The sequence below is a fragment of the Octodon degus genome, unplaced genomic scaffold, assembly GCF_000260255.1.
Source record: "Octodon degus isolate 3935 unplaced genomic scaffold, OctDeg1.0 scaffold00092, whole genome shotgun sequence".
NCBI classification, from domain to species: domain Eukaryota; kingdom Metazoa; phylum Chordata; class Mammalia; order Rodentia; family Octodontidae; genus Octodon; species Octodon degus.
The window spans coordinates 6,531,944-6,550,477 of NW_004524668.1; the positions used below are offsets into that span (position 1 = coordinate 6,531,944).

General features: G+C 46.4%; 1 protein-coding gene across 7 annotated transcripts in view; it reads left to right on the forward strand.

Moving 5' to 3' along the window:
* Ubr4 (ubiquitin protein ligase E3 component n-recognin 4) overlaps positions 1–18,534 on the forward strand; it is a 134,468-nt gene that overhangs the window by 87,017 nt on the left and 28,917 nt on the right. For all 7 annotated transcript variants that reach the window (XM_023722546.1, XM_023722550.1, XM_023722547.1 and 4 more), the window contains 20 exons: positions 16–258; positions 1,163–1,331; positions 1,839–1,983; positions 2,836–2,921; positions 4,223–4,310; positions 4,565–4,758; positions 6,294–6,533; positions 6,967–7,105; positions 8,425–8,550; positions 8,662–8,790; positions 9,535–9,878; positions 11,430–11,520; positions 11,804–11,888; positions 12,058–12,185; positions 14,540–14,669; positions 14,773–14,930; positions 15,769–15,878; positions 16,235–16,376; positions 16,657–16,738; positions 17,060–17,233. In XM_023722546.1, the coding sequence (XP_023578314.1) occupies positions 16–258; positions 1,163–1,331; positions 1,839–1,983; positions 2,836–2,921; positions 4,223–4,310; positions 4,565–4,758; positions 6,294–6,533; positions 6,967–7,105; positions 8,425–8,550; positions 8,662–8,790; positions 9,535–9,878; positions 11,430–11,520; positions 11,804–11,888; positions 12,058–12,185; positions 14,540–14,669; positions 14,773–14,930; positions 15,769–15,878; positions 16,235–16,376; positions 16,657–16,738; positions 17,060–17,233 (3,003 nt within the window). The remainder of the gene's footprint in view (positions 1–15; positions 259–1,162; positions 1,332–1,838; positions 1,984–2,835; positions 2,922–4,222; positions 4,311–4,564; positions 4,759–6,293; positions 6,534–6,966; positions 7,106–8,424; positions 8,551–8,661; positions 8,791–9,534; positions 9,879–11,429; positions 11,521–11,803; positions 11,889–12,057; positions 12,186–14,539; positions 14,670–14,772; positions 14,931–15,768; positions 15,879–16,234; positions 16,377–16,656; positions 16,739–17,059; positions 17,234–18,534) is intronic.

An 18,534-nucleotide genomic window follows, 5' to 3' on the forward strand; every position in this document is an offset into this window, starting at 1 on the left:
CCCTTCTGCTTGCAGCGGTCCTGTACTTCCTCCTCCAAGTGAGTTTCCTGGTGGACGAAGGGGTGTCCCCAGTGCTTCTGCAGCTGCTCTCCTGTGCTCTCTGTGGCAGCAAGGTGCTTGCTGCCCTGGCAGCCTCCACTGGGTCCTCTAGTGTGGCTTCTTCAGCCCCTGTGGCCACCAGTTCTGGACAAACCACAGCTCAGTCTAAGTCTTCCACTAAAAAGAGCAAGAAAGAAGAGAAGGAGAAAGAGAAAGACAGTAAGTCACTCTCTGGTCTTTGGTGGTCAGAGTGATATGTTTAACTCTCAATATACATGGTTTAATTTGAACTTCTGAAGTCTATCCTGATTTTTCCAAATACCCTCTGGTGTTTACTTTATGTATCATTTGCACTGTAATGAAGGTGGTACCGCAAACAGTTATGTGACATCCTATATCAAGTGACCAGTAGGAAATTTCAAAGTGCAACTGAACATTTTTAGTAGATCAAGCTACTTGTCCTTTGGAGTAATAAAAATAACACCTGCTCTGTGGAGTGATTATCAGAGTTAAGTAAAATCCAGTCTTAATCAGCTGTGAAACCTCCATGTGTGCCAGCTTTTCAGCCACCCCTTACCTTTCGCTTCACTCCTTTTATGGCCTTTGGACACCCGAGATCGCAGCAGGTGATCAGTAGTGGGTTCTAGCAGTTGATTATTAAGGCTATTATGGCTTCCCTCACCACAGCGCCCCCCCCCCCATTTCCTCCAGGGTGTTCTTTTATTTTCCTTTCTTACTCTACCCATTCTCACTCTGCAGAGCCAGTTTCCCCCTCCCTCATTCTTTTTCAAGGAAACTAAAAACAACAAAAACCCCAGTTAATTGAGATATCTCTGAATAGGGCTGTAATAATGGTAACTGAGTTCCTCCAGTATACCTAAATTTTTTCAGTGCTAACCTCAGTGTAAGCAACATTATCCTGTGCTTGTATGGGGCATTATTGTATGTCTTAATTGGGGTTGACCTATTTCCTAGTAAGCAACTGAAAATTACTTTGTTACATTTATAGTAACTTTATTAGAACTGAGTAGAATTCCCTCCTCTCCATATGGCAACACAGACCTTGGGTGTACAAGGGCCTTATCCCAAGTTCTTGGCCATAAGTCCTACCCTCTTCTTGCAGGTGAGAGCTCGGGCAGCCAGGAGGACCAGCTCTGCACAGCTTTGGTGAACCAGCTTAACAAATTTGCTGACAAGGAAACCCTGATTCAGTTTCTGCGGTGCTTCCTGTTGGAGTCCAATTCTTCTTCCGTGCGCTGGCAGGCCCACTGCCTCACACTGCATATCTACAGGTAGTGACAGGCTTAGTTTCACAGGGGTTTATGGGTCTGGGTCCAGAGTTCATGACGTATAGTTCTTCCTTGGTTTGACATTACATACTGATGGCCCCAGTGTCTGTTTTTATACCAGCCTGAGCTCTCTTGCAGTTTCTTTATTGAGCTTGAGCTATCTGCCTTTTAGCTATTAAACTTACATCACAGGCAAGAGACTTTTCCACCCAGGCTACGTTTAGGAGTTAGTAAAATGATCAGGCTTGACTCTTAGCCTAAAAAAGCTCAGTATCTATTGTGGAATATCTGTAGGTTGCAGGACTGAGAATAGACCACCTCCTGGAAGTAGCAAATGACAACTGCACTATATTTGGGCTAATGATCAGAAGAACCACAAAATTATTGCAAGTTAAGCCTCTGTTGTGGGAAAATAGATTCACATAGGAACAGTAGCTGGGCCGTGGTAAGAAGGAGAAGTGTCCCCGGGTTCTGTGCTATGTGGTAATAGGAGCTGTCATTTTCCTACAGGAACTCCAGCAAATCTCAGCAGGAGCTCCTGCTGGATCTCATGTGGTCTATCTGGCCAGAACTGCCAGCTTACGGTCGTAAGGCTGCCCAGTTTGTGGACCTCCTAGGATATTTCTCCTTGAAAACTCCACAGACGGAGAAGAAGGTACCAGCTGATGGGCAATCAGAGAGGCTGCCTTCACACTGAATCTCCTCTCTTGAATTAGCCATATACTGCTAAACTTAGATAAGGGGTACATACATAAAATCTCCCTTGAATATCGAGTTTTACATTTTTTATTAAGCACTGTCTGTGTGCATAGCATGTAGATGGCTCACACGGTAGCATGTAAGTGCAGTCTGAATTGTTTTAGCCATGAAAATCAGATTGAGGGCCAGTCAGATAGCTCAGCAGACTAAATAAAGCGCCTGCTTAGGCAGAATGCAGTGACCAGGGTTCAATCCCCGGCATGCTGTGCAGGCCCCATCCCCGGGGCACACTGAGATGGCAGTTAAGACTGGGTGTTGTGGCACAAGCCTGTACTCCCAGCACTGGGGAGACTGAAACCGGGAGGATCACTACGAGTCCGATCTACGTAGAGAGACCCTATAAACCCTGTACTAAATACCAAAAAAGAAAAAAGGATTGAGAGAAAGTGCAACTCAGCAAAGCTGCTTAGGAAAGAAGGTGCTTCTGATGGTGTCAGTGGCCCTGATCATGCGCCCCGAAGCGCTTCTGCAAGTAGGCCACCATTCTATGAGCTCTGTAGGAGAGTAGCGGTCGTGGGTCTCGCGTGTGCCTCCATGAGCTCTGAAAGATGGCCTGTTTCTACAGTGAAACTTCTGAAGGCGCTAGAAATCCTGGAGCCACTGGGAGTTAGGCCCAGCTTTCTCTGGTTGTGAGAAGGGCAGCAGTTGCGGGGTGATCTTCTGCCAGAAAGCAAGGACAAAAGTCGATTCTACTCAAAGAGTTGGGCTTTAACGGTGTTTATTTGTTTTTTATTAAATTCTATTTTAGTTAAAGGAGTATTCACAGAAGGCTGTGGAGATTCTGCGGACTCAGAACCATATTCTTACCAACCATCCCAACTCCAACATTTACAAGTGAGTGATATTTTACTTCCTACTTGCTTAAGGGGCAGTCACCATTTTGAGTTGTCATTTGTTTCTTTATTGGCTCTTACATATGAACTGAGAATCTGGGGGCAGTGACCTTTGCTAGGTGAGCTTTGACTTTCTTCCATATGTTTCAGGATCTTTTAAGTAGAAGTTACTCACAGTCTAATCAGTAAATTTATAATTTGGTAAGCAATACCATCAAAGCAATACCATCTCAGGCGTGTGCCACCATGCCCAGTCTCAATAGCCATCTAGCGCACCCCAGGGGCAGGGCTGGCCCGGCATACTGGTGATTGAATCCCAGTAACTGCACTCTGCCTAAGTAGGCTAAGCTAAGCTATCTGGCCGGCCCTCATTTTTATTTATCTATTCACTTTTAAAAAACTTTTTAGAGTTGGGGAGATGGCTCAGTAGAATAAGCACTTTTCCCTGGCAAGCGCAATGGCCTGAGTTCAATCCCGGTTCTGCCAAAAAAAAATTTTTTTTAAAGAAGATATTTCTTAAATTGATGGTTTGTTTCCCTAGCTTAATCGTGACTTAAAAAAATTCTGAGGTATGAGTTATAGATAAAATTTATCTATTTTATATAGTTAAGTGTTTTTGTTTTTGTTTTTTTTTTAAGTAAATCTGACTTGGAGTCAAAATTTTTTTTTTTTTTTTTTTTTTTTTTTTTTTTTTAAATTTTTTTTTTTTTTTTTTTTTTTTTGTAAGTTTTTTTTTTTTTTTTTTTTTTTTTTTTTTTCAGAACCAGGGATTGAACTCAAGCCCTTGCACTTGCCAGGGAAGTGCTTATTCCACTGAGCCATCTCCTCAGCCCAAAATTTTCTTTTTAAATTTTTCTTTCTTTATTTGGTGCAGGGTCTCACTATACAGCTCAGACTTGTAGTGATCCTCCTGTCTCAGCCTCCCCAGTGCTGGGATTACAGGCATGCACCACCATGCCCAGTTTCAGTGGCTGGCACACAGGGATCGTGAGCCCCGGTCCTTGCGCTTGCCAGACATGCGCTTAGACTGCCACACTATCTTCCTCAGATCCTCTTGGAGTTGAATGTTAATTATTTTAAGATTCCACTGAATCTAAGCTCAGAAATAAGTAGCTAAGGCAAATTAGTTGAAATTTCCTCCCTGTGACTTCTAAACCTTATCGAGATTTTTCTCTTTGCCTGAGTGTTGTCGAGGGCCACACTTCAGGGATGTTGATGATGGCTTTGTCATGGCTTCTTTGTGAAACTCAGTGTTTCCTAAAATGAAAGAATCCTTAGTGTTGAAATTGGTTTCTTCCTTAGCACTTTGTCTGGCCTAGTGGAGTTTGATGGCTATTATCTGGAGAGTGATCCCTGCCTGGTGTGCAATAATCCAGAAGTGCCCTTTTGTGTAAGTAATATCTTTTACGTGACAGTCCTGAGGCTTAGGCCCAGTGGGTTTCTGGGATCAGGGGGTTTTGCATAGATGTTTGTCTCATAATACCTGCCACCAGTGGTATGGATTCTTGCCCGCTACATGTGTTGCTTTGAGTAAAAACCTCATCCATAGATGGAGGGTGGGTTATACTGGTGTATGTTAAAGAAGGCAGGAGAAGCTGTTAAGACTTGAACTGATATTCTGTTTTTCTGTACCCTTATATTTAGTATATCAAGCTGTCCTCCATTAAAGTGGACACACGGTACACCACCACCCAGCAGGTAGTGAAGCTCATTGGCAGTCATACCATCAGCAAAGTGACAGTGAAAATTGGGGACCTGAAGAGGACCAAGATGGTGCGGACTATCAACCTGTATTATAACAACCGAACTGTGCAGGCCATCGTGGAGTTGAAAAATAAGTATGAGCTTTTCAGCCTTGGGCAAGGATAGAGGGTATACAAGGCTCAGCACTAGTCAGCAGTTGGGGTCCTGGAGGGGGCAGAGCCGCACATCCCTAGAGGGCAGCGTATTCTAGCCACGTTTCTCATCACTGAGCAACAAAAATGAGACGAACTTCTGAGTATGTTGACCAATAGTATTTTAAAATTTGTTCCATGGCACCACTGGGGCTGTGAAAGCTCTCTGATAGAAGGAGTTTCCTTGGGAGGAAGAGCTGACAGGGACCTCTGTCTTCTCAAGCCCAAGCACATTTTAATTAGAGCATTTCTAGTTTTATAGAAGACCTTTTATAGTGGAAGGTAGTTGTCACTTCTTGAACTAAAGTAGCTATGTTCTTACAGAGCAGAAAGTATTTCAGGAATCTTCTCCATTGCACATTCCTTCCTTCTGCATGGTGCCTACCCTCCATATCTACCCATGTTGGGCCTTTGTAACCCCTGCACCCCGGCATCTGGATCAGGTCATGGCATGTAGAGTCCGGAGAGTCACTGGTTGGGTTATCTTGTAGCCCATCAAAGAGACAGCGCTCTTGCTTTTGCATTGGTGTTGGGCAGAGAACAGGTGGATGCTACTTGCGTATTTAGATAGTAATGGTGTTCTGCACAGAGTGGAAGTGCGACTGTTACTCCCTAGGGTAGAATAAGATGTATGCTTCATGCCAGCTAATTGGCAGGAATTCTTCTTCCTTTGAAAAGCTAATGTTGGTGAGTGTAGTGGAGCCGCTGCATACTAGAATGGCCCATTCCACACATACGCATGCACACATATGCAGACAAACAGACAGACACACACACACACCCCTACCCTTGCTGGGAGGTTGACTATTTTTCTTGGGTTTAGTCAGCACAGCTATTGTTAAGACCTTGTGGTTCATTTCCCAGCCCTTCTGTCATCTCTGTGATGTTAGAGAACTTAACTTTGGTTTCCGTAACTATAGAGTAAGATAAATTCCTACTTTTAGCGTCTTTAACATGAAAAAGCACTTTGAACAGAGCCTAGCACATGGCAAATACTCAATGAATTAGAGCTCTAATTGTATTAAGGTAGTTGTCTTTAAATTATTGGATGACTTTTCTCCTTATGACTTGACTCTGCCTCGATCCTGATATGTCCCCCTGCCTCTTAAAACCAGGCTAGCCTTATCCTTCCAAGATAATCATCTTGGTGGGCTCTTGGTGGCAGTCATTATCGTGGTACCTCTTGGAATTACAGGCTTAGCATAGCATCATTTGGAATAATACCTGTTCTTGATGTGCACGTCTTTTTTTTTTTTTTTTGAAGGTTGCAGATTATATGTAGCACTTGTATGTTCTTTCTTTTTTTAATGGAAAAAAGTAGTGGAAAAAGTTGTTTGCTATTATTTGCTAGATTTTTTTAGTCACTTAATTACCTTAGAAAAGCACATAGGGTGGTCTTTTTCTTTTTCATCACTGAGAACTAAACACTAGGCTCTTAGGCCTTCTTCCTCTCCCTAATTTCCTGTTTCTCTTCCTAGGCCAGCTCGCTGGCACAAAGCAAAAAAAGTTCAGCTGACCCCCGGGCAGACAGAGGTGAAGATTGACCTGCCATTGCCCATCGTGGCCTCCAACCTGATGATTGAGTTTGCAGACTTCTATGAAAACTACCAAGCCTCCACAGAGACCCTGCAGTGCCCACGTTGTAGTGCTTCTGTCCCTGCCAACCCAGGTGTCTGTGGCAACTGTGGAGAAAATGTGTACCAGTGTCATAAGTGCAGGTGAGCCAGGGGTTTCCCCAGGCCAAGGCCAAACATGTTCCTTGTGTATAGTTTTGTGTAATAGTCTCAGTATAGACATTTTCAGTGTTTGATGCCCTTAGTACTATATTTGGAGGATATGGATTCTGCATGTTCATTGGGTCAGAGGATTGGAGGGAGGGAAAGGGAGACATGGACACGCTAGAGTTGTGAGTATGTGTTTGCACTTGCGCATCCAGGGGTAGGGGTGTGGATCCAGGGTGGGAGGTCCCTGGTTTGGTTCTAGGTCTTCTTTCCTCTTACTTGATTAATTATTCTGATCTATCAGTGTGTTGTCCTATCAGTGATAATTGTAGTCATTTCCAGCATGTAGCTGTGCCGCAGTCCATTTACTTAGTCACCCCTTCTTAGCTAACCTTTGCTGCCTAGTCACCTGAATACTGTGGTTCTTCAGATCCATCAACTATGATGAGAAGGATCCCTTCCTCTGCAATGCCTGTGGCTTCTGTAAATACGCTCGCTTTGACTTCATGCTCTATGCCAAGCCTTGCTGTGCAGTGGATCCCATCGAGAATGAAGAAGACCGGAAGAAGGTAAGGCCGGATGTGGCCCCAACTCGGGGTAGTGGCTTTCATCTGAACTTCCATTTGCCTCAGATCTTCCTCCACCTAGCAAATAATGAGTCTCAAGGCCCAGGTTTCGGGTGGGAATAAAGGCAGTGGTGGTATAAGTATTGGATTCATAGCTTGCATAGGAGTTGGAAGAAGTATTGGTTGATAATGAAACTAGAGACTCTTAAGAAGAAAGGCTGTGAGAAGTCCAGTGATCTACCCTCCATTTTGCAGATTGCTTCATATTGAGGCTATTGATTTCCCTCAGCATTTGCTTATCCAGGTCTCAGCCCCAGCTAGCAGAACACAGTGGTTTGGTTAGCAGAGGGCAAAGCTGGGTGTGGTAGTATACAGCTGTAATTCCAGCACTTGTTAGGCTGAGACTGGAGAGTCATTGAAAGTTCAAGGCCAGCGTAGGCTGCATATACTGTAGTGAGTTCAAACCTAGCCTGGCCAGGTGTGGTGGCACATGCCTATAATTTTAGCACTTGGGAGGCTGAGACAGGAGGATTGTTGTGAGTTCAAGATCATCCTGGGCTACAAAGTGAGTTTTGTAGCCAGCCTAAACTGCATAGCAAGACCTTGTTTCAAAAATAAATAAATAAATAAAGGTTAGCAAAAGGCAGAGAAAAGGAAAAGGGAAATTATGGGAAGGAAAACAGAACATTTAACTGGAGTTGGGAGGATAAAAATTCCCATTCCATCTATACTTCCTAAATTTTATCTGTTTCTGTTTATAGGGTCTCACTATGTAGTTTAGGTAGCCTTGAATTTGCAGTGATTCTCCTGCCTCAGCTTCCCAAGTGCTGATATTATTGGTGTGCACCACCAAGCCCAGTCCAGCCTTTGCTTTTTAAATATTTGGCTGGCATGTATTAATTGTGTTAGCATTGTGTTTTATTGTATGCTGCATATGTGTAGTGTACATTGTTAAGAATGATATACCAGGGCCAGCCAGATAGCTCAGCGGGTTGAAGTGCCTGCTTAGGCAGACTCAGGGACTAGGATTTGATTCCTGGTATACCGTGCCAGTGATTGAGACTGGGCATGGTGGCACACACCTGTAATCCCAGCGCTTGGGAGGCTGAAAACAGGACAATCACTACAAGTCCGATCTACATAGTGAGACCCTGTAGATCCTGTATTAAATACACACACAAAAAAAGAAGACATACCAGCTTGTAGTCCTGCTGTCTGAAACACTGCCTGACCTACAGGAAATAGTTTTGGTAGATGGTGAGCAGTTGGGGCTGCTGATAGAAAGTCATCGTGCTGAGAAGCTCCCTGTGCTTCCTTTCTAGGCGGTTTCCAATATCAACACCCTTCTGGACAAGGCCGACCGGGTGTATCATCAGCTTATGGGACATCGGCCTCAGCTGGAGAACCTGCTCTGCAAAGTGAATGAAGCGGCTCCAGAGAAACCGCAGGTGACATCCCAAAGCCGCAGTCGGAGAGGGGTTGGGGCATGGGTACAAGAGAGCTTCTGGGTGAGGTCATCTTGGGGTACAAGCCTGACTGCTGACCTCTTGGGATTGCAGGAAGACTCCGGAACAGCAGGAGGCATCAGCTCCACCTCCGCCAGTGTGAATCGCTACATTCTGCAGCTGGCTCAGGAGTACTGTGGCGACTGCAAGAACTCTTTTGATGAACTCTCCAAAATCATCCAGGTAGAGGAATGGGGGCAGCTCTTGAGTGTGGTGTGTCCAAGTACCATGGGTGCTGCTTTCCATGCAGTCTGTTGCTCCCACCAAGCACTTCAGCGTGTGCTGGCATGCTTTCCCCATCCGGCTGAAAAGGCGGGTAGAATGGCCACCCCGAACAGTAACTGTCACACTGTGGTTTCTGGCATTGTCAGCAAGCTGAATTTGTGTTAGGAAAGAGAATGGTGGTGATGAGAGATTAACATAAATCTGTTTTTCTTGGCCACTATCTTGGGGGGCTGTTTGCTGGATTTTAAAAAGTGGGTGCCAAGATCCTGTTTTCTGTTCCATCGTGCCACACTTGCGGCTGGAGGGTCAGGCGCAGTAGCTGACCCTGACCCGCTGGCACAGCTCAGGGTGGGCTGATTTCTGTGGGCAGTGGAGAGGGCAGCCAGTGTGCCTCCCTCACGTAGCTGGACCCCATCTTCGCTACATGTGCCTAAGTTTCTGACCTTTGTCTGTGAATTTTAAAAGGTGGTATTGTGTGAGGATAAAGCACGTGAGCTGGAGGTCAGAGCTTGATGTCTGACTCTGCCCCTTACTTGGTGAAACCAATCTTTGATAAAATATCTAATTGGGAGGGTGTTGGGGATGTTGAATTGTACGGTACATGCAGGTTTTTTTTCCCCTAAAACAAAGCTAATTTTCCAGTTAACTCTCTCTTTGTCCTTATTTTAATTGCCAGTTTCTTCTTTGTCTTCTCATTCTTAGAAAGTTTTTGCTTCACGAAAAGAGTTGTTGGAATATGACTTGCAGCAAAGGGAAGCAGCTACCAAATCATCCCGGACTTCTGTTCAGCCCACATTCACTGCCAGCCAATACCGCGCCTTATCTGTCCTCGGCTGTGGCCACACCTCCTCTACCAAGTGCTATGGCTGTGCCTCAGCTGTCACAGAACATTGTATCACACTACTCCGGGCCCTGGCCACCAACCCAGCCCTGCGGCACATCCTTGTCTCCCAGGGCCTTATCCGGGAACTCTTCGATTATAATCTTCGCCGAGGGGCTGCAGCCATGCGGGAGGAGGTCCGCCAGCTCATGTGCCTGCTAACTCGGTCAGAGCCTGCGCTGTGGTGATGGGCCTAGTAATTGCAGCTGACGCGGGGTTGACTGGAGGCAGTGGTGCTGGCAGCACAAGAGGGTGCAAAGAGTTGTGCTCCTGTCTGCCAGTGGGTTAGATAGCTTATCACAAGGAAACGTGGGAAGATAGCCAGGGAACAGATGAGTGATCTTGGGCAGATGAAACCCGCATGGCCTTGTATGCGGTATGTTTGGCTTACACTTTGTGTGTGCCAATGATGTGTCCTGAGGGAAATGTCTTTGAGTCTTGGTGCGGGGGCTAATGAAGTGATGGGACACAGGCTGCGAAAATGCACACAGAGGAAAGGATAGAGCCGAGAGGCCTCAGGAGTAAGAGCTGGCACTCCAGAAAGAACCAGGCTCAGACAAACTACTTAACATCTCTGGGCCTACACTTCCCTCACTGAAAAAATACTGATAGTAATGTGTACCTTAAAGGGTTGTCAGGAGAATAAGTGACTTAGTAAATAGCAGCACATTGCTGAGTACTTGGTGGGGAACAAACCCTGCCCGCAAAGCTTTATGTGGATTGTTTATGTGACAGAGTTGTGGAGCATGTTGGGTGCTGCGTAAGTGTTCCTTGCTGTGCTGTTTATTCACTCAAGTATTTATTAAGCATCAGTTCACCGCCAGGCATTGTTTTACACTCCGGGGATACAGTGAGTGAAATAAAGCCCCTCCTCTCAGCTGGGTGGAGGTGCATTAATAATAGCATCATATAATTGTCAGAAAATAAGACTGAAAAAAAAGCAGGGCTGCAGCCCCAGTTGCCAGAGGGCTTGCTGTCTTGGACAAGGTAGTTGATTTCTCTGAGGGGTGATGCTGGAGCACAGACCTGCATGAAGGAAGGGAGCTGGCCATGCCAGCATCTCAGGCCATGGACCTCGTGCCAGGGAAGCAGCTCTAGGTGGGCTGAGATGGAGGCAGGTGCTGGGAATGCTGGAGGGAGGCCTGTGCGGCTGGGAGGAGGGGAGGATGCAGTGGTAGAGCAGAAGAAGGTAGAGCTTACAAGGGGGCAGCTAGGGTCTTGTGGGCCTTCTGGGGACTTAGGGTTTACTCACAGTGTGCTGGGAAGCAGAAGATTAACATGGTGCAGTTTTTTTTCTTTTCTAAATTAATAATAGACATTACTAAGAGGCATAGATAAGAAGTGTGGGTGCCATGGGGAAAGTGATACTGAGGCAGTTGGAGGTGGTGCTAAGCATTCTGACCCACACAGAGTAGGAGGCTGTCAAACACCGGGCAGCTCTTGGGGGCCCTGCAGCCTGGGATGGGACCCCCATATGTTGGTCCTTTTCTTCCCTCAATTTTTCTCCTCAGGAAAGATGGCTCTGACGTGCCCTTTGCATGATAGGCCAAGCTTTTGTGAGGCTGAAGCTACAGCCTTGCCCCTGTAGAGGAAAGGACAGTAGAAACTTTAAGGCCAGGTAGCCTTAGCCATTCATCCCTCTTCTCTGGGCCTCTTCAGGTAGAAAGGAGGGGTACTGTCAACTGAGTAACAGCACTCCACTTCCTTACCTCCTTAGAGACAATCCAGAAGCCACCCAGCAAATGAATGACCTGATCATTGGCAAAGTCTCCACAGCCCTGAAGGGCCACTGGGCCAATCCCGATCTGGTGAGCTGGACAGCCATCCTCTGACTCCTTCCTCACGTACCCTCTTGTCTCTGGCCTCCTGCCTCCTAGAAGGCAGGAGTGGTGCATTTGCAGAGCTTACATCCCAGAATGATCCCAGGGAGAGTCTGTCCAGGGTTCTGCATCTGTCTTTTATCGCTAATGAGGCTGCTTGTGACCAGATACTTCAGTTACAGCTCTCAGCATCAGAGCTTGGAGCCTCCCCTGCTCTGGGTTGATCCTTCAGACCCTTGGTGACCCGTGTGTCTTCCTGTTGGCCTTCTAGGCAAGTAGCCTTCAGTACGAGATGCTGCTGCTGACAGATTCCATTTCAAAGGAGGACAGCTGCTGGGAGCTCCGGTTACGCTGTGGTGAGTTTGGGGAGCCCTTGAGTAGGGAATTCTCTGAGAATAAAAAGGAGGCACTAAGAAAATGTCCCTGGCATCCGGGGGTGGGAGGAGGAAGGACACAAGGGTAGCCTCTGTGGTGGCTGATGACACGTGTCTTGTGATTGTGACTGCCTTTCCTGGTCATTCCTAGCACTTAGCCTTTTCCTCATGGCTGTGAACATTAAGACCCCTGTGGTGGTTGAGAACATTACCCTCATGTGTCTGCGGATCTTGCAGAAGCTGATTAAGCCCCCTGCACCAACTAGCAAGAAGAACAAGGTACTGGGCCAGGGGGTCAGTCTTGGTACTGTGCCATGCTCCTCAAGGTCTCCGCCTTGCCCTGAGCTCACCTGTCCTGACCAGCCGCCTTTGCCTTAGTTGAGCAGAGAGGAATTAGGGTTTTGAGAAGTAAATTTCGAGTACAATAAACAGAAAATATAAAAGCATAGAGCGAAGTCCTTTGAAAGACTTCCTCTTTCTTGAATCACAGCAGGTGACTTGAAGCTCCCAGAAAGCTCTGTGTTCATCCCAACCTCTCTCTGTTATGCACTAGGGGAAATTCTAGGCCTCAAAGCCTGCTCGAGTTTAAATCCCAGCTCTTCTGTTGACTGTGTACAAGTTACTTAAATTCCTCAATTTCCCTTCCTGTAAAGTGTTAAATAATCTCAGCTCTTTTCTGAAATGTTATGAACTCCATTAAATCTAAAAATTACCTACTGTTTTTAAATTTCTAGTTCCCACTCGACCTCTAATGTGTAATAGCTGCTAGATAAATCAGTAAGGGAATGAGTAAAGCTAAGTTTTTATTGTAAACTAACCAGCTGGCCCCCAGACCGACTGGCTTATAGAATATTTGGTTCTTTGGCCATGCTGAAGACTGTCTCTAAACCACCCAGCTCTGGTCCTTCAAGATCCCTGCTTCTCTAGATGAGCCATGCCTTGGCAGGAAGAGGCTTTATGGCAAAAGACTGCTTGTGATAGCTGCGCACTAGGGGTATAGCAAGGGAGGAAGTAGTTTCCCTCATCCTGGTCTATCTCGGCAGTCCTCAGTGAAGACAGGACTGGGGCCTCTTTCCTTAGATGATGAATTATTTCCCAGGGCTGGTAATAAAACTAGTTCTCAATTAGAAAGGGGAGCTTCATCCCCCATATAACCATTATTTTTTCTACCATGTGAGGCAAGAGGAGATTTTCACAGCATTACGTAAGCATGGAGTCCAGTATTGATGTTCGCATTTTGCTCTGATTTGACCGAAGGAGAACAGAAGTTTCTCAGCATTTGGCTCACAGGCCCTTGGGTGATCTCAAGACTTTCAGGGAGTGATACAGACAAAGCTGGTCCATAATTATCCTAGACATTGCCATTTTCACTTCCGTTATTTGCTTTTATGCTGCATGGGACTGCTGGGCCCAGCCTGAGGACTCGCCAAATTGCACTAACAGCTCTTTACTGCCGTGTGGTTTCATTTGACATCTTGATGAAGTGGGGCAGGCTAATTATATGGCATCTCCACTTCTGAGAGCAACCTCTTGACACCAGGGCGACAGGATGGGCAGTGGTGCGCAGTGCTTGTGTGTGTGAGCGAGATGCAGCTGAGCCCTGTTTTTCTGAGGGAGTCACATTGGTGCTTGAGGATAGAAGAAATGGCTAGGCCTGGGGGTATGCCAGACATGTTTTCAAGAAGGGAGCTTGTCACTTTAGGAAGAATTACAGTAAAGGTGTGACTCAGTAGTGGAACCCTTGCTTAGCATGTGCCACAAACCCCTGGGTTCCAGGTCACAGCATTGCAAAATGAACAGAGAGAAGGTGTCCATGAGGCCATTGCACGTAGCTACATCATGCACTGGGTGCAGATGACATGTGTGACAGTGTGCAAAGTTTATTGGTGTGGTCTGAGTCCACATTGCAGCCAGTCTTTAAGAACCTGTGATTTGTAGAATTTTGAGACAGTGTCAAAGAAAAAAATTTCATAACTAATTGCAAGAGTTGTTAAAATGTTCATTTTTCTACCCATCTGTCTGTGTAAGGCTATTTTTCATGTACTTCAACCAAAACAACATATCAAAACAATTTGAATACAGAAGCAGGCATGAGAGTCTGTCTTACTTAGGCAGTTAATGATTTTGTCTTACCTTCAGTTTCTTCAGCATAGTATCAGTGGATAGACTCACACAAACAAATCTTGTTGGGGCCAGCAGTAACTCCTGAAGTGTAGTAGTAAGATCCTGGGGCTGGAATGTCTGAGAACTGCCGTGTAGAGTGCTGTTTGGGGCTCTTGGCTCCAGGGTGGATCTGGTTAGTAAGAGCTCTGCACATTCTGGAGACTGCAAGGACCCTGGGGAGGTTTATGCTCTGGGAAGCCACGGATCACGCGTGGTGTAGAAGGTAGTACGCTTTGCTTTAGGACTGTGTAGGGAGCCAGCTGCACCTTATCCAGCGCTGCAGAAGTCAGTGATCTTTAGCTCTGTGTGCTAAACTGGAGTGAGATAGTTTTAACAGGAGCAAAAGATGCGCATTGCTTCTCCTGATCTTGCCGTGGCGTGCACCTCCTGGGGGGCAGTGTCTTTCTCATGGTGACCTGGGGTTCAGCTGTGCTCTTGAGCTCTCACAAGGTCCCACTTACCTCCTCCAGGATGTTCCTGTCGAGGCCCTTACTACAGTGAAGCCATACTGCAATGAGATCCATGCCCAGGCGCAGCTGTGGCTCAAGAAGGATCCCAAGGCATCCTATGAAGCCTGGAGGAAGTGTCTTCCTATCAGAGGTGTCTGTCCCTCCAGGACGAGGGAAAACACTGCCTTTGTCCTGACAGCCCTTTTCTTGTCACTGTCTTGTACTTAGCTCTGTTCCTGAAACTTGACTTTCAGGGATAGATGGCAATGGCAAATCCCCCAGCAAATCAGAGCTCCGCCATCTGTATTTGACTGAGAAGTATGTGTGGAGGTGGAAACAGTTCCTGAGCCGGCGGGGGAAGAGGACCACCCCTCTCGATCTCAAGCTGGGGCATAACAACTGGCTGCGGCAAGTGAGTGGCCGTCTCCTGGATTCCTGGGCTGCTGTACCCTGACCTCATGTCACAGTGTCTGCTCTTGCCATGTGTCTGCTGTGTCTTCTCTTCTCTTTGATATTCTTGCTTCCTTCCAAATAGTAAAGGTCCTTGTTGCAGCCATCAGCAGCAGATTGGCCCAAACAGAACTTTCCTCTGCCTTTCTCATAAGCACCTTTTGCTCTCTGTCCTTCTGCCTTAAGGGACCTAAACCTCAGCGACTGTGCTCCCCTTTCCTACTTCATCTTGCTACTGTCCTCCCTCATCTTCCTAGGTAAGGCTTTAAGAAGTACTGTGTGTTATGCTGGGCATGATGGCGCATACCTGTAGTCCTAGCACTCAGGAGGCTAAGAAGGATCTTTGTGAATTTGAGACCAGCCTGGGCTACAAAGTGAGCTCAAGGCCACCCTGAACTGCAAAGCGAGACGCTGTCTCAAAAGAAAAAAAAAAGAAATACGGTAGGCTGGATGAGAAATCCTTAGTTACATTAAATGAAACTTGCTCTTACAGGTGTTCCCAAAAATGAATTACCAAAGCCTTTGCTAAGGAACATGTTTGCTTGATTGTCCCCGTTCTGCTATCATGGGTGTGTCCTGAGCATCACGTGAGGAACTCTCCATGAAGGAGAGAGGCTCCTTAGTATCTGCTTTGCTTGTCTGCAGCAGCTAGATCCTGCGTTAACTGCTGAGACCTGTAGCCCTGTCCCAGGACAATTTCCGGAGAACCTCTAGACGAGTCGCAGGTGGCTGCCCTGCTATGTCTAGATAAGACAGGGTCCTCTAAGCTGAGCCCTTCTCTCTTCTCCTGTGTCCTGCAGGTGCTCTTTACTCCAGCTACTCAGGCTGCACGTCAAGCAGCCTGCACCATTGTGGAAGCTCTAGCCACCATCCCCAGCCGCAAGCAGCAGGTCCTTGACCTCCTTACCAGGTACCTTCTGGGAGTAGGCTGAGGAGTCATTGGGTCTCACCCAGAACCTTTCCTGACCCTCGGAGGACTGCACAGATGAGGGCAATATTTATTGAGATCTTAAGGGCACATAAATTCTTGTCATTCTTTATGTAATCCTCATGGTTATAAGCATCAAAATAAGATGCTTAGAGGGCAAGGCATTCATTCCTTGGGCTGCTCTGAATCCTCCCCATGTGTGGGAAGTTGGGGTTTCTCAGATGCCTTCCCTCCACTTGTGAAGAGAAGGGAAAGAGAGGCACAGCGAAGCAGGCGTGGCAGCCCTGGGAGGGCTCCTAGCACTGGTAGGCCTCTCAGCGGTGCCCTCTCCCTGGCAGTTACCTAGACGAGCTGAGCATAGCTGGGGAGTGTGCTGCTGAGTACCTGGCTCTCTACCAAAAGCTCATCACTTCACCTCACTGGAAAGTCTACCTAGCAGCTCGGGGGGTCCTGCCCTATGTGGGCAACCTCATCACAAAGGTAACGCTGATTTTTTTCATTGTGTTTTAATATATACTTTGCAAAAGAAGAAATAGTACAGAATTTTATTTTTAAGACTTTTATTTATTGTATGGGTGTTATAGTCTGTCGGGGGCACTTCGGCAGTGCAGCTGTCATGCTTCTTGGAACGGAGCTCCGCAGGCTTAGAATAAGCAGATGTGACTGAACATCTTTTGGTGGTTCTGCAAGCTCCTCAGGTGGCAGTGGAGGTGGCCAGGACTGTTGGCAATGCTGTCTCACTGCCTATCATTCTGTTTAGGAAATAGCCCGTTTGCTGGCCCTGGAGGAGGCCACCTTGAGCACAGATCTGCAGCAAGGCTATGCCCTCAAGAGTCTCACAGGTAGAGAAAGCCACTCGCCCTTCTGTTAGAACATCCAGAGTGCCTTTTAAGGAATGACTCACAGTTTCTGGCTGCTGAGTTGACTCTTCTTTTTTGTATTGACCATAGTGTGGACATAAGCTCTGTTTTTCTTCTCATTGATGGGTTTACTGTTCAGAGTGCTTGTTCACTACAGGCCAGAGTGTGTTGGGCACCTGCCCCACGCCATGTTAAATATACTGTGCAAAGGTTCTTTGAGTTGCTTGTAGTCTTTTCATGACACAGACCTTTGCTTATGTTCTTGTCAGGAATGCTTGCAGTGACATTTTCTTGTCCCCACAGGCCTTCTCTCCTCCTTTGTTGAGGTGGAATCCATCAAAAGACACTTTAAAAGTCGCTTGGTGGGTACTGTGCTGAATGGATACCTGTGCTTGCGGAAATTGGTGGTGCAGAGGACCAAGCTGATTGATGAGACTCAGGACATGCTGCTGGAGATGCTGGAAGACATGACCACAGGTAGCCTGGAGCCCACGTGCACGTGGCCCTCCCAGGCACAGGAGGCATAGGAGTCTGATGTCCTCAAGCTCGTGACCAGCTGCACTTGTCATGTTGAACTCAGAGCAGCCGTGGGTCGGAGGTTCTCAGAGTGCTGTCTTTCTTTAATCAGTCTGAAAACTTCTCGCCCATTGACTCTTTGTCTGTGTCCCAGCTTTCCTCTTTCCTTTGTGGAACTCCATTCCTACTCTTTCCCTGTGTCTCGTTACTGCTCCTTCATAGGAGGTTTTACTCCTTCGTTGGTGGTTTTACTTGGGTCATTTATTCACTTGATTCTTGTTTTTTCACTGTGTAAAATCTATTTAATCTATCAGTGAGTTCTTATAGTTCTTGTTTTACAGCCTCTTACATTTTTATTTACATTTCCTACTCCTTTTATAGTCTTTAAGCATATTAAGTGTACTCAAGTTTGATAATTCTAAAATTTGAAGAAAAGAAAAAGTTCAGTATTGGGAATTGAACTCAGGACCTTTAGACTGGGCTACATTTCTAGGCCTTTTTATTTACTTGTCTGTTCATATTTAAATTCTTGAGAAAATCTTGCAAAGTCACCAGCTTTCTGAGGTGGGACTTGAACTTGCGCTCTCTTGCCTCAACCTCTCAGAGTGCTGGGATTATAGGTGTGTGCCACCACACGTGGCTGATTTGTGGATCTGATCCTGCTGTTTGTTGTATGGGTTCTTGTATGGCACCTTAAGTCTTGTTGTATTTTATGATGTTTTTAATGTGGTCCCATTTCTGAGATTTATTGTGGATGTTGGTAGAAACTGGCCCAAAACGGTTCTCTCCAATGGTGATGTACAGCTGCTTCTTTACAGCACTCCAGGCTATTGCTATCCTAGAGAGCTGTCTTCAGTGAAGCTGAGTGTCAGGTTTTTCAGCCCTAAGTAGTGTGAGGTTTGAGCTGTAAACACCGCTAAGGGGTTAGCTTGTGAGTTCCAGAGGTTGCCTCCTATTTGATGCCATATTTTAAATAAGTTTATTCTCAGTTATTTGGATGGGCGAAGGTCGTTATTTCTGGAGACTCTTACACCAAGAGAGCAGCTCCTTCTGGGTGTCAGGAGAGAGCGCACATGTGTGCGCACTGCGGGGTGGGGGGGCTCCTGTTAGAGTCCTTGCCGTGGCACAGTTAGCTCTCAGATCCTGGTAGGTCATGAAAACCCAAGCTCAGAGCAAAATCTGCTTGAGTTTTGCTTAGCTCCTGAAGACTTTGGTTTTTAATTTGTTACTAAGCAGTTTGCTGGTTTTGTTTAGCACTTTAA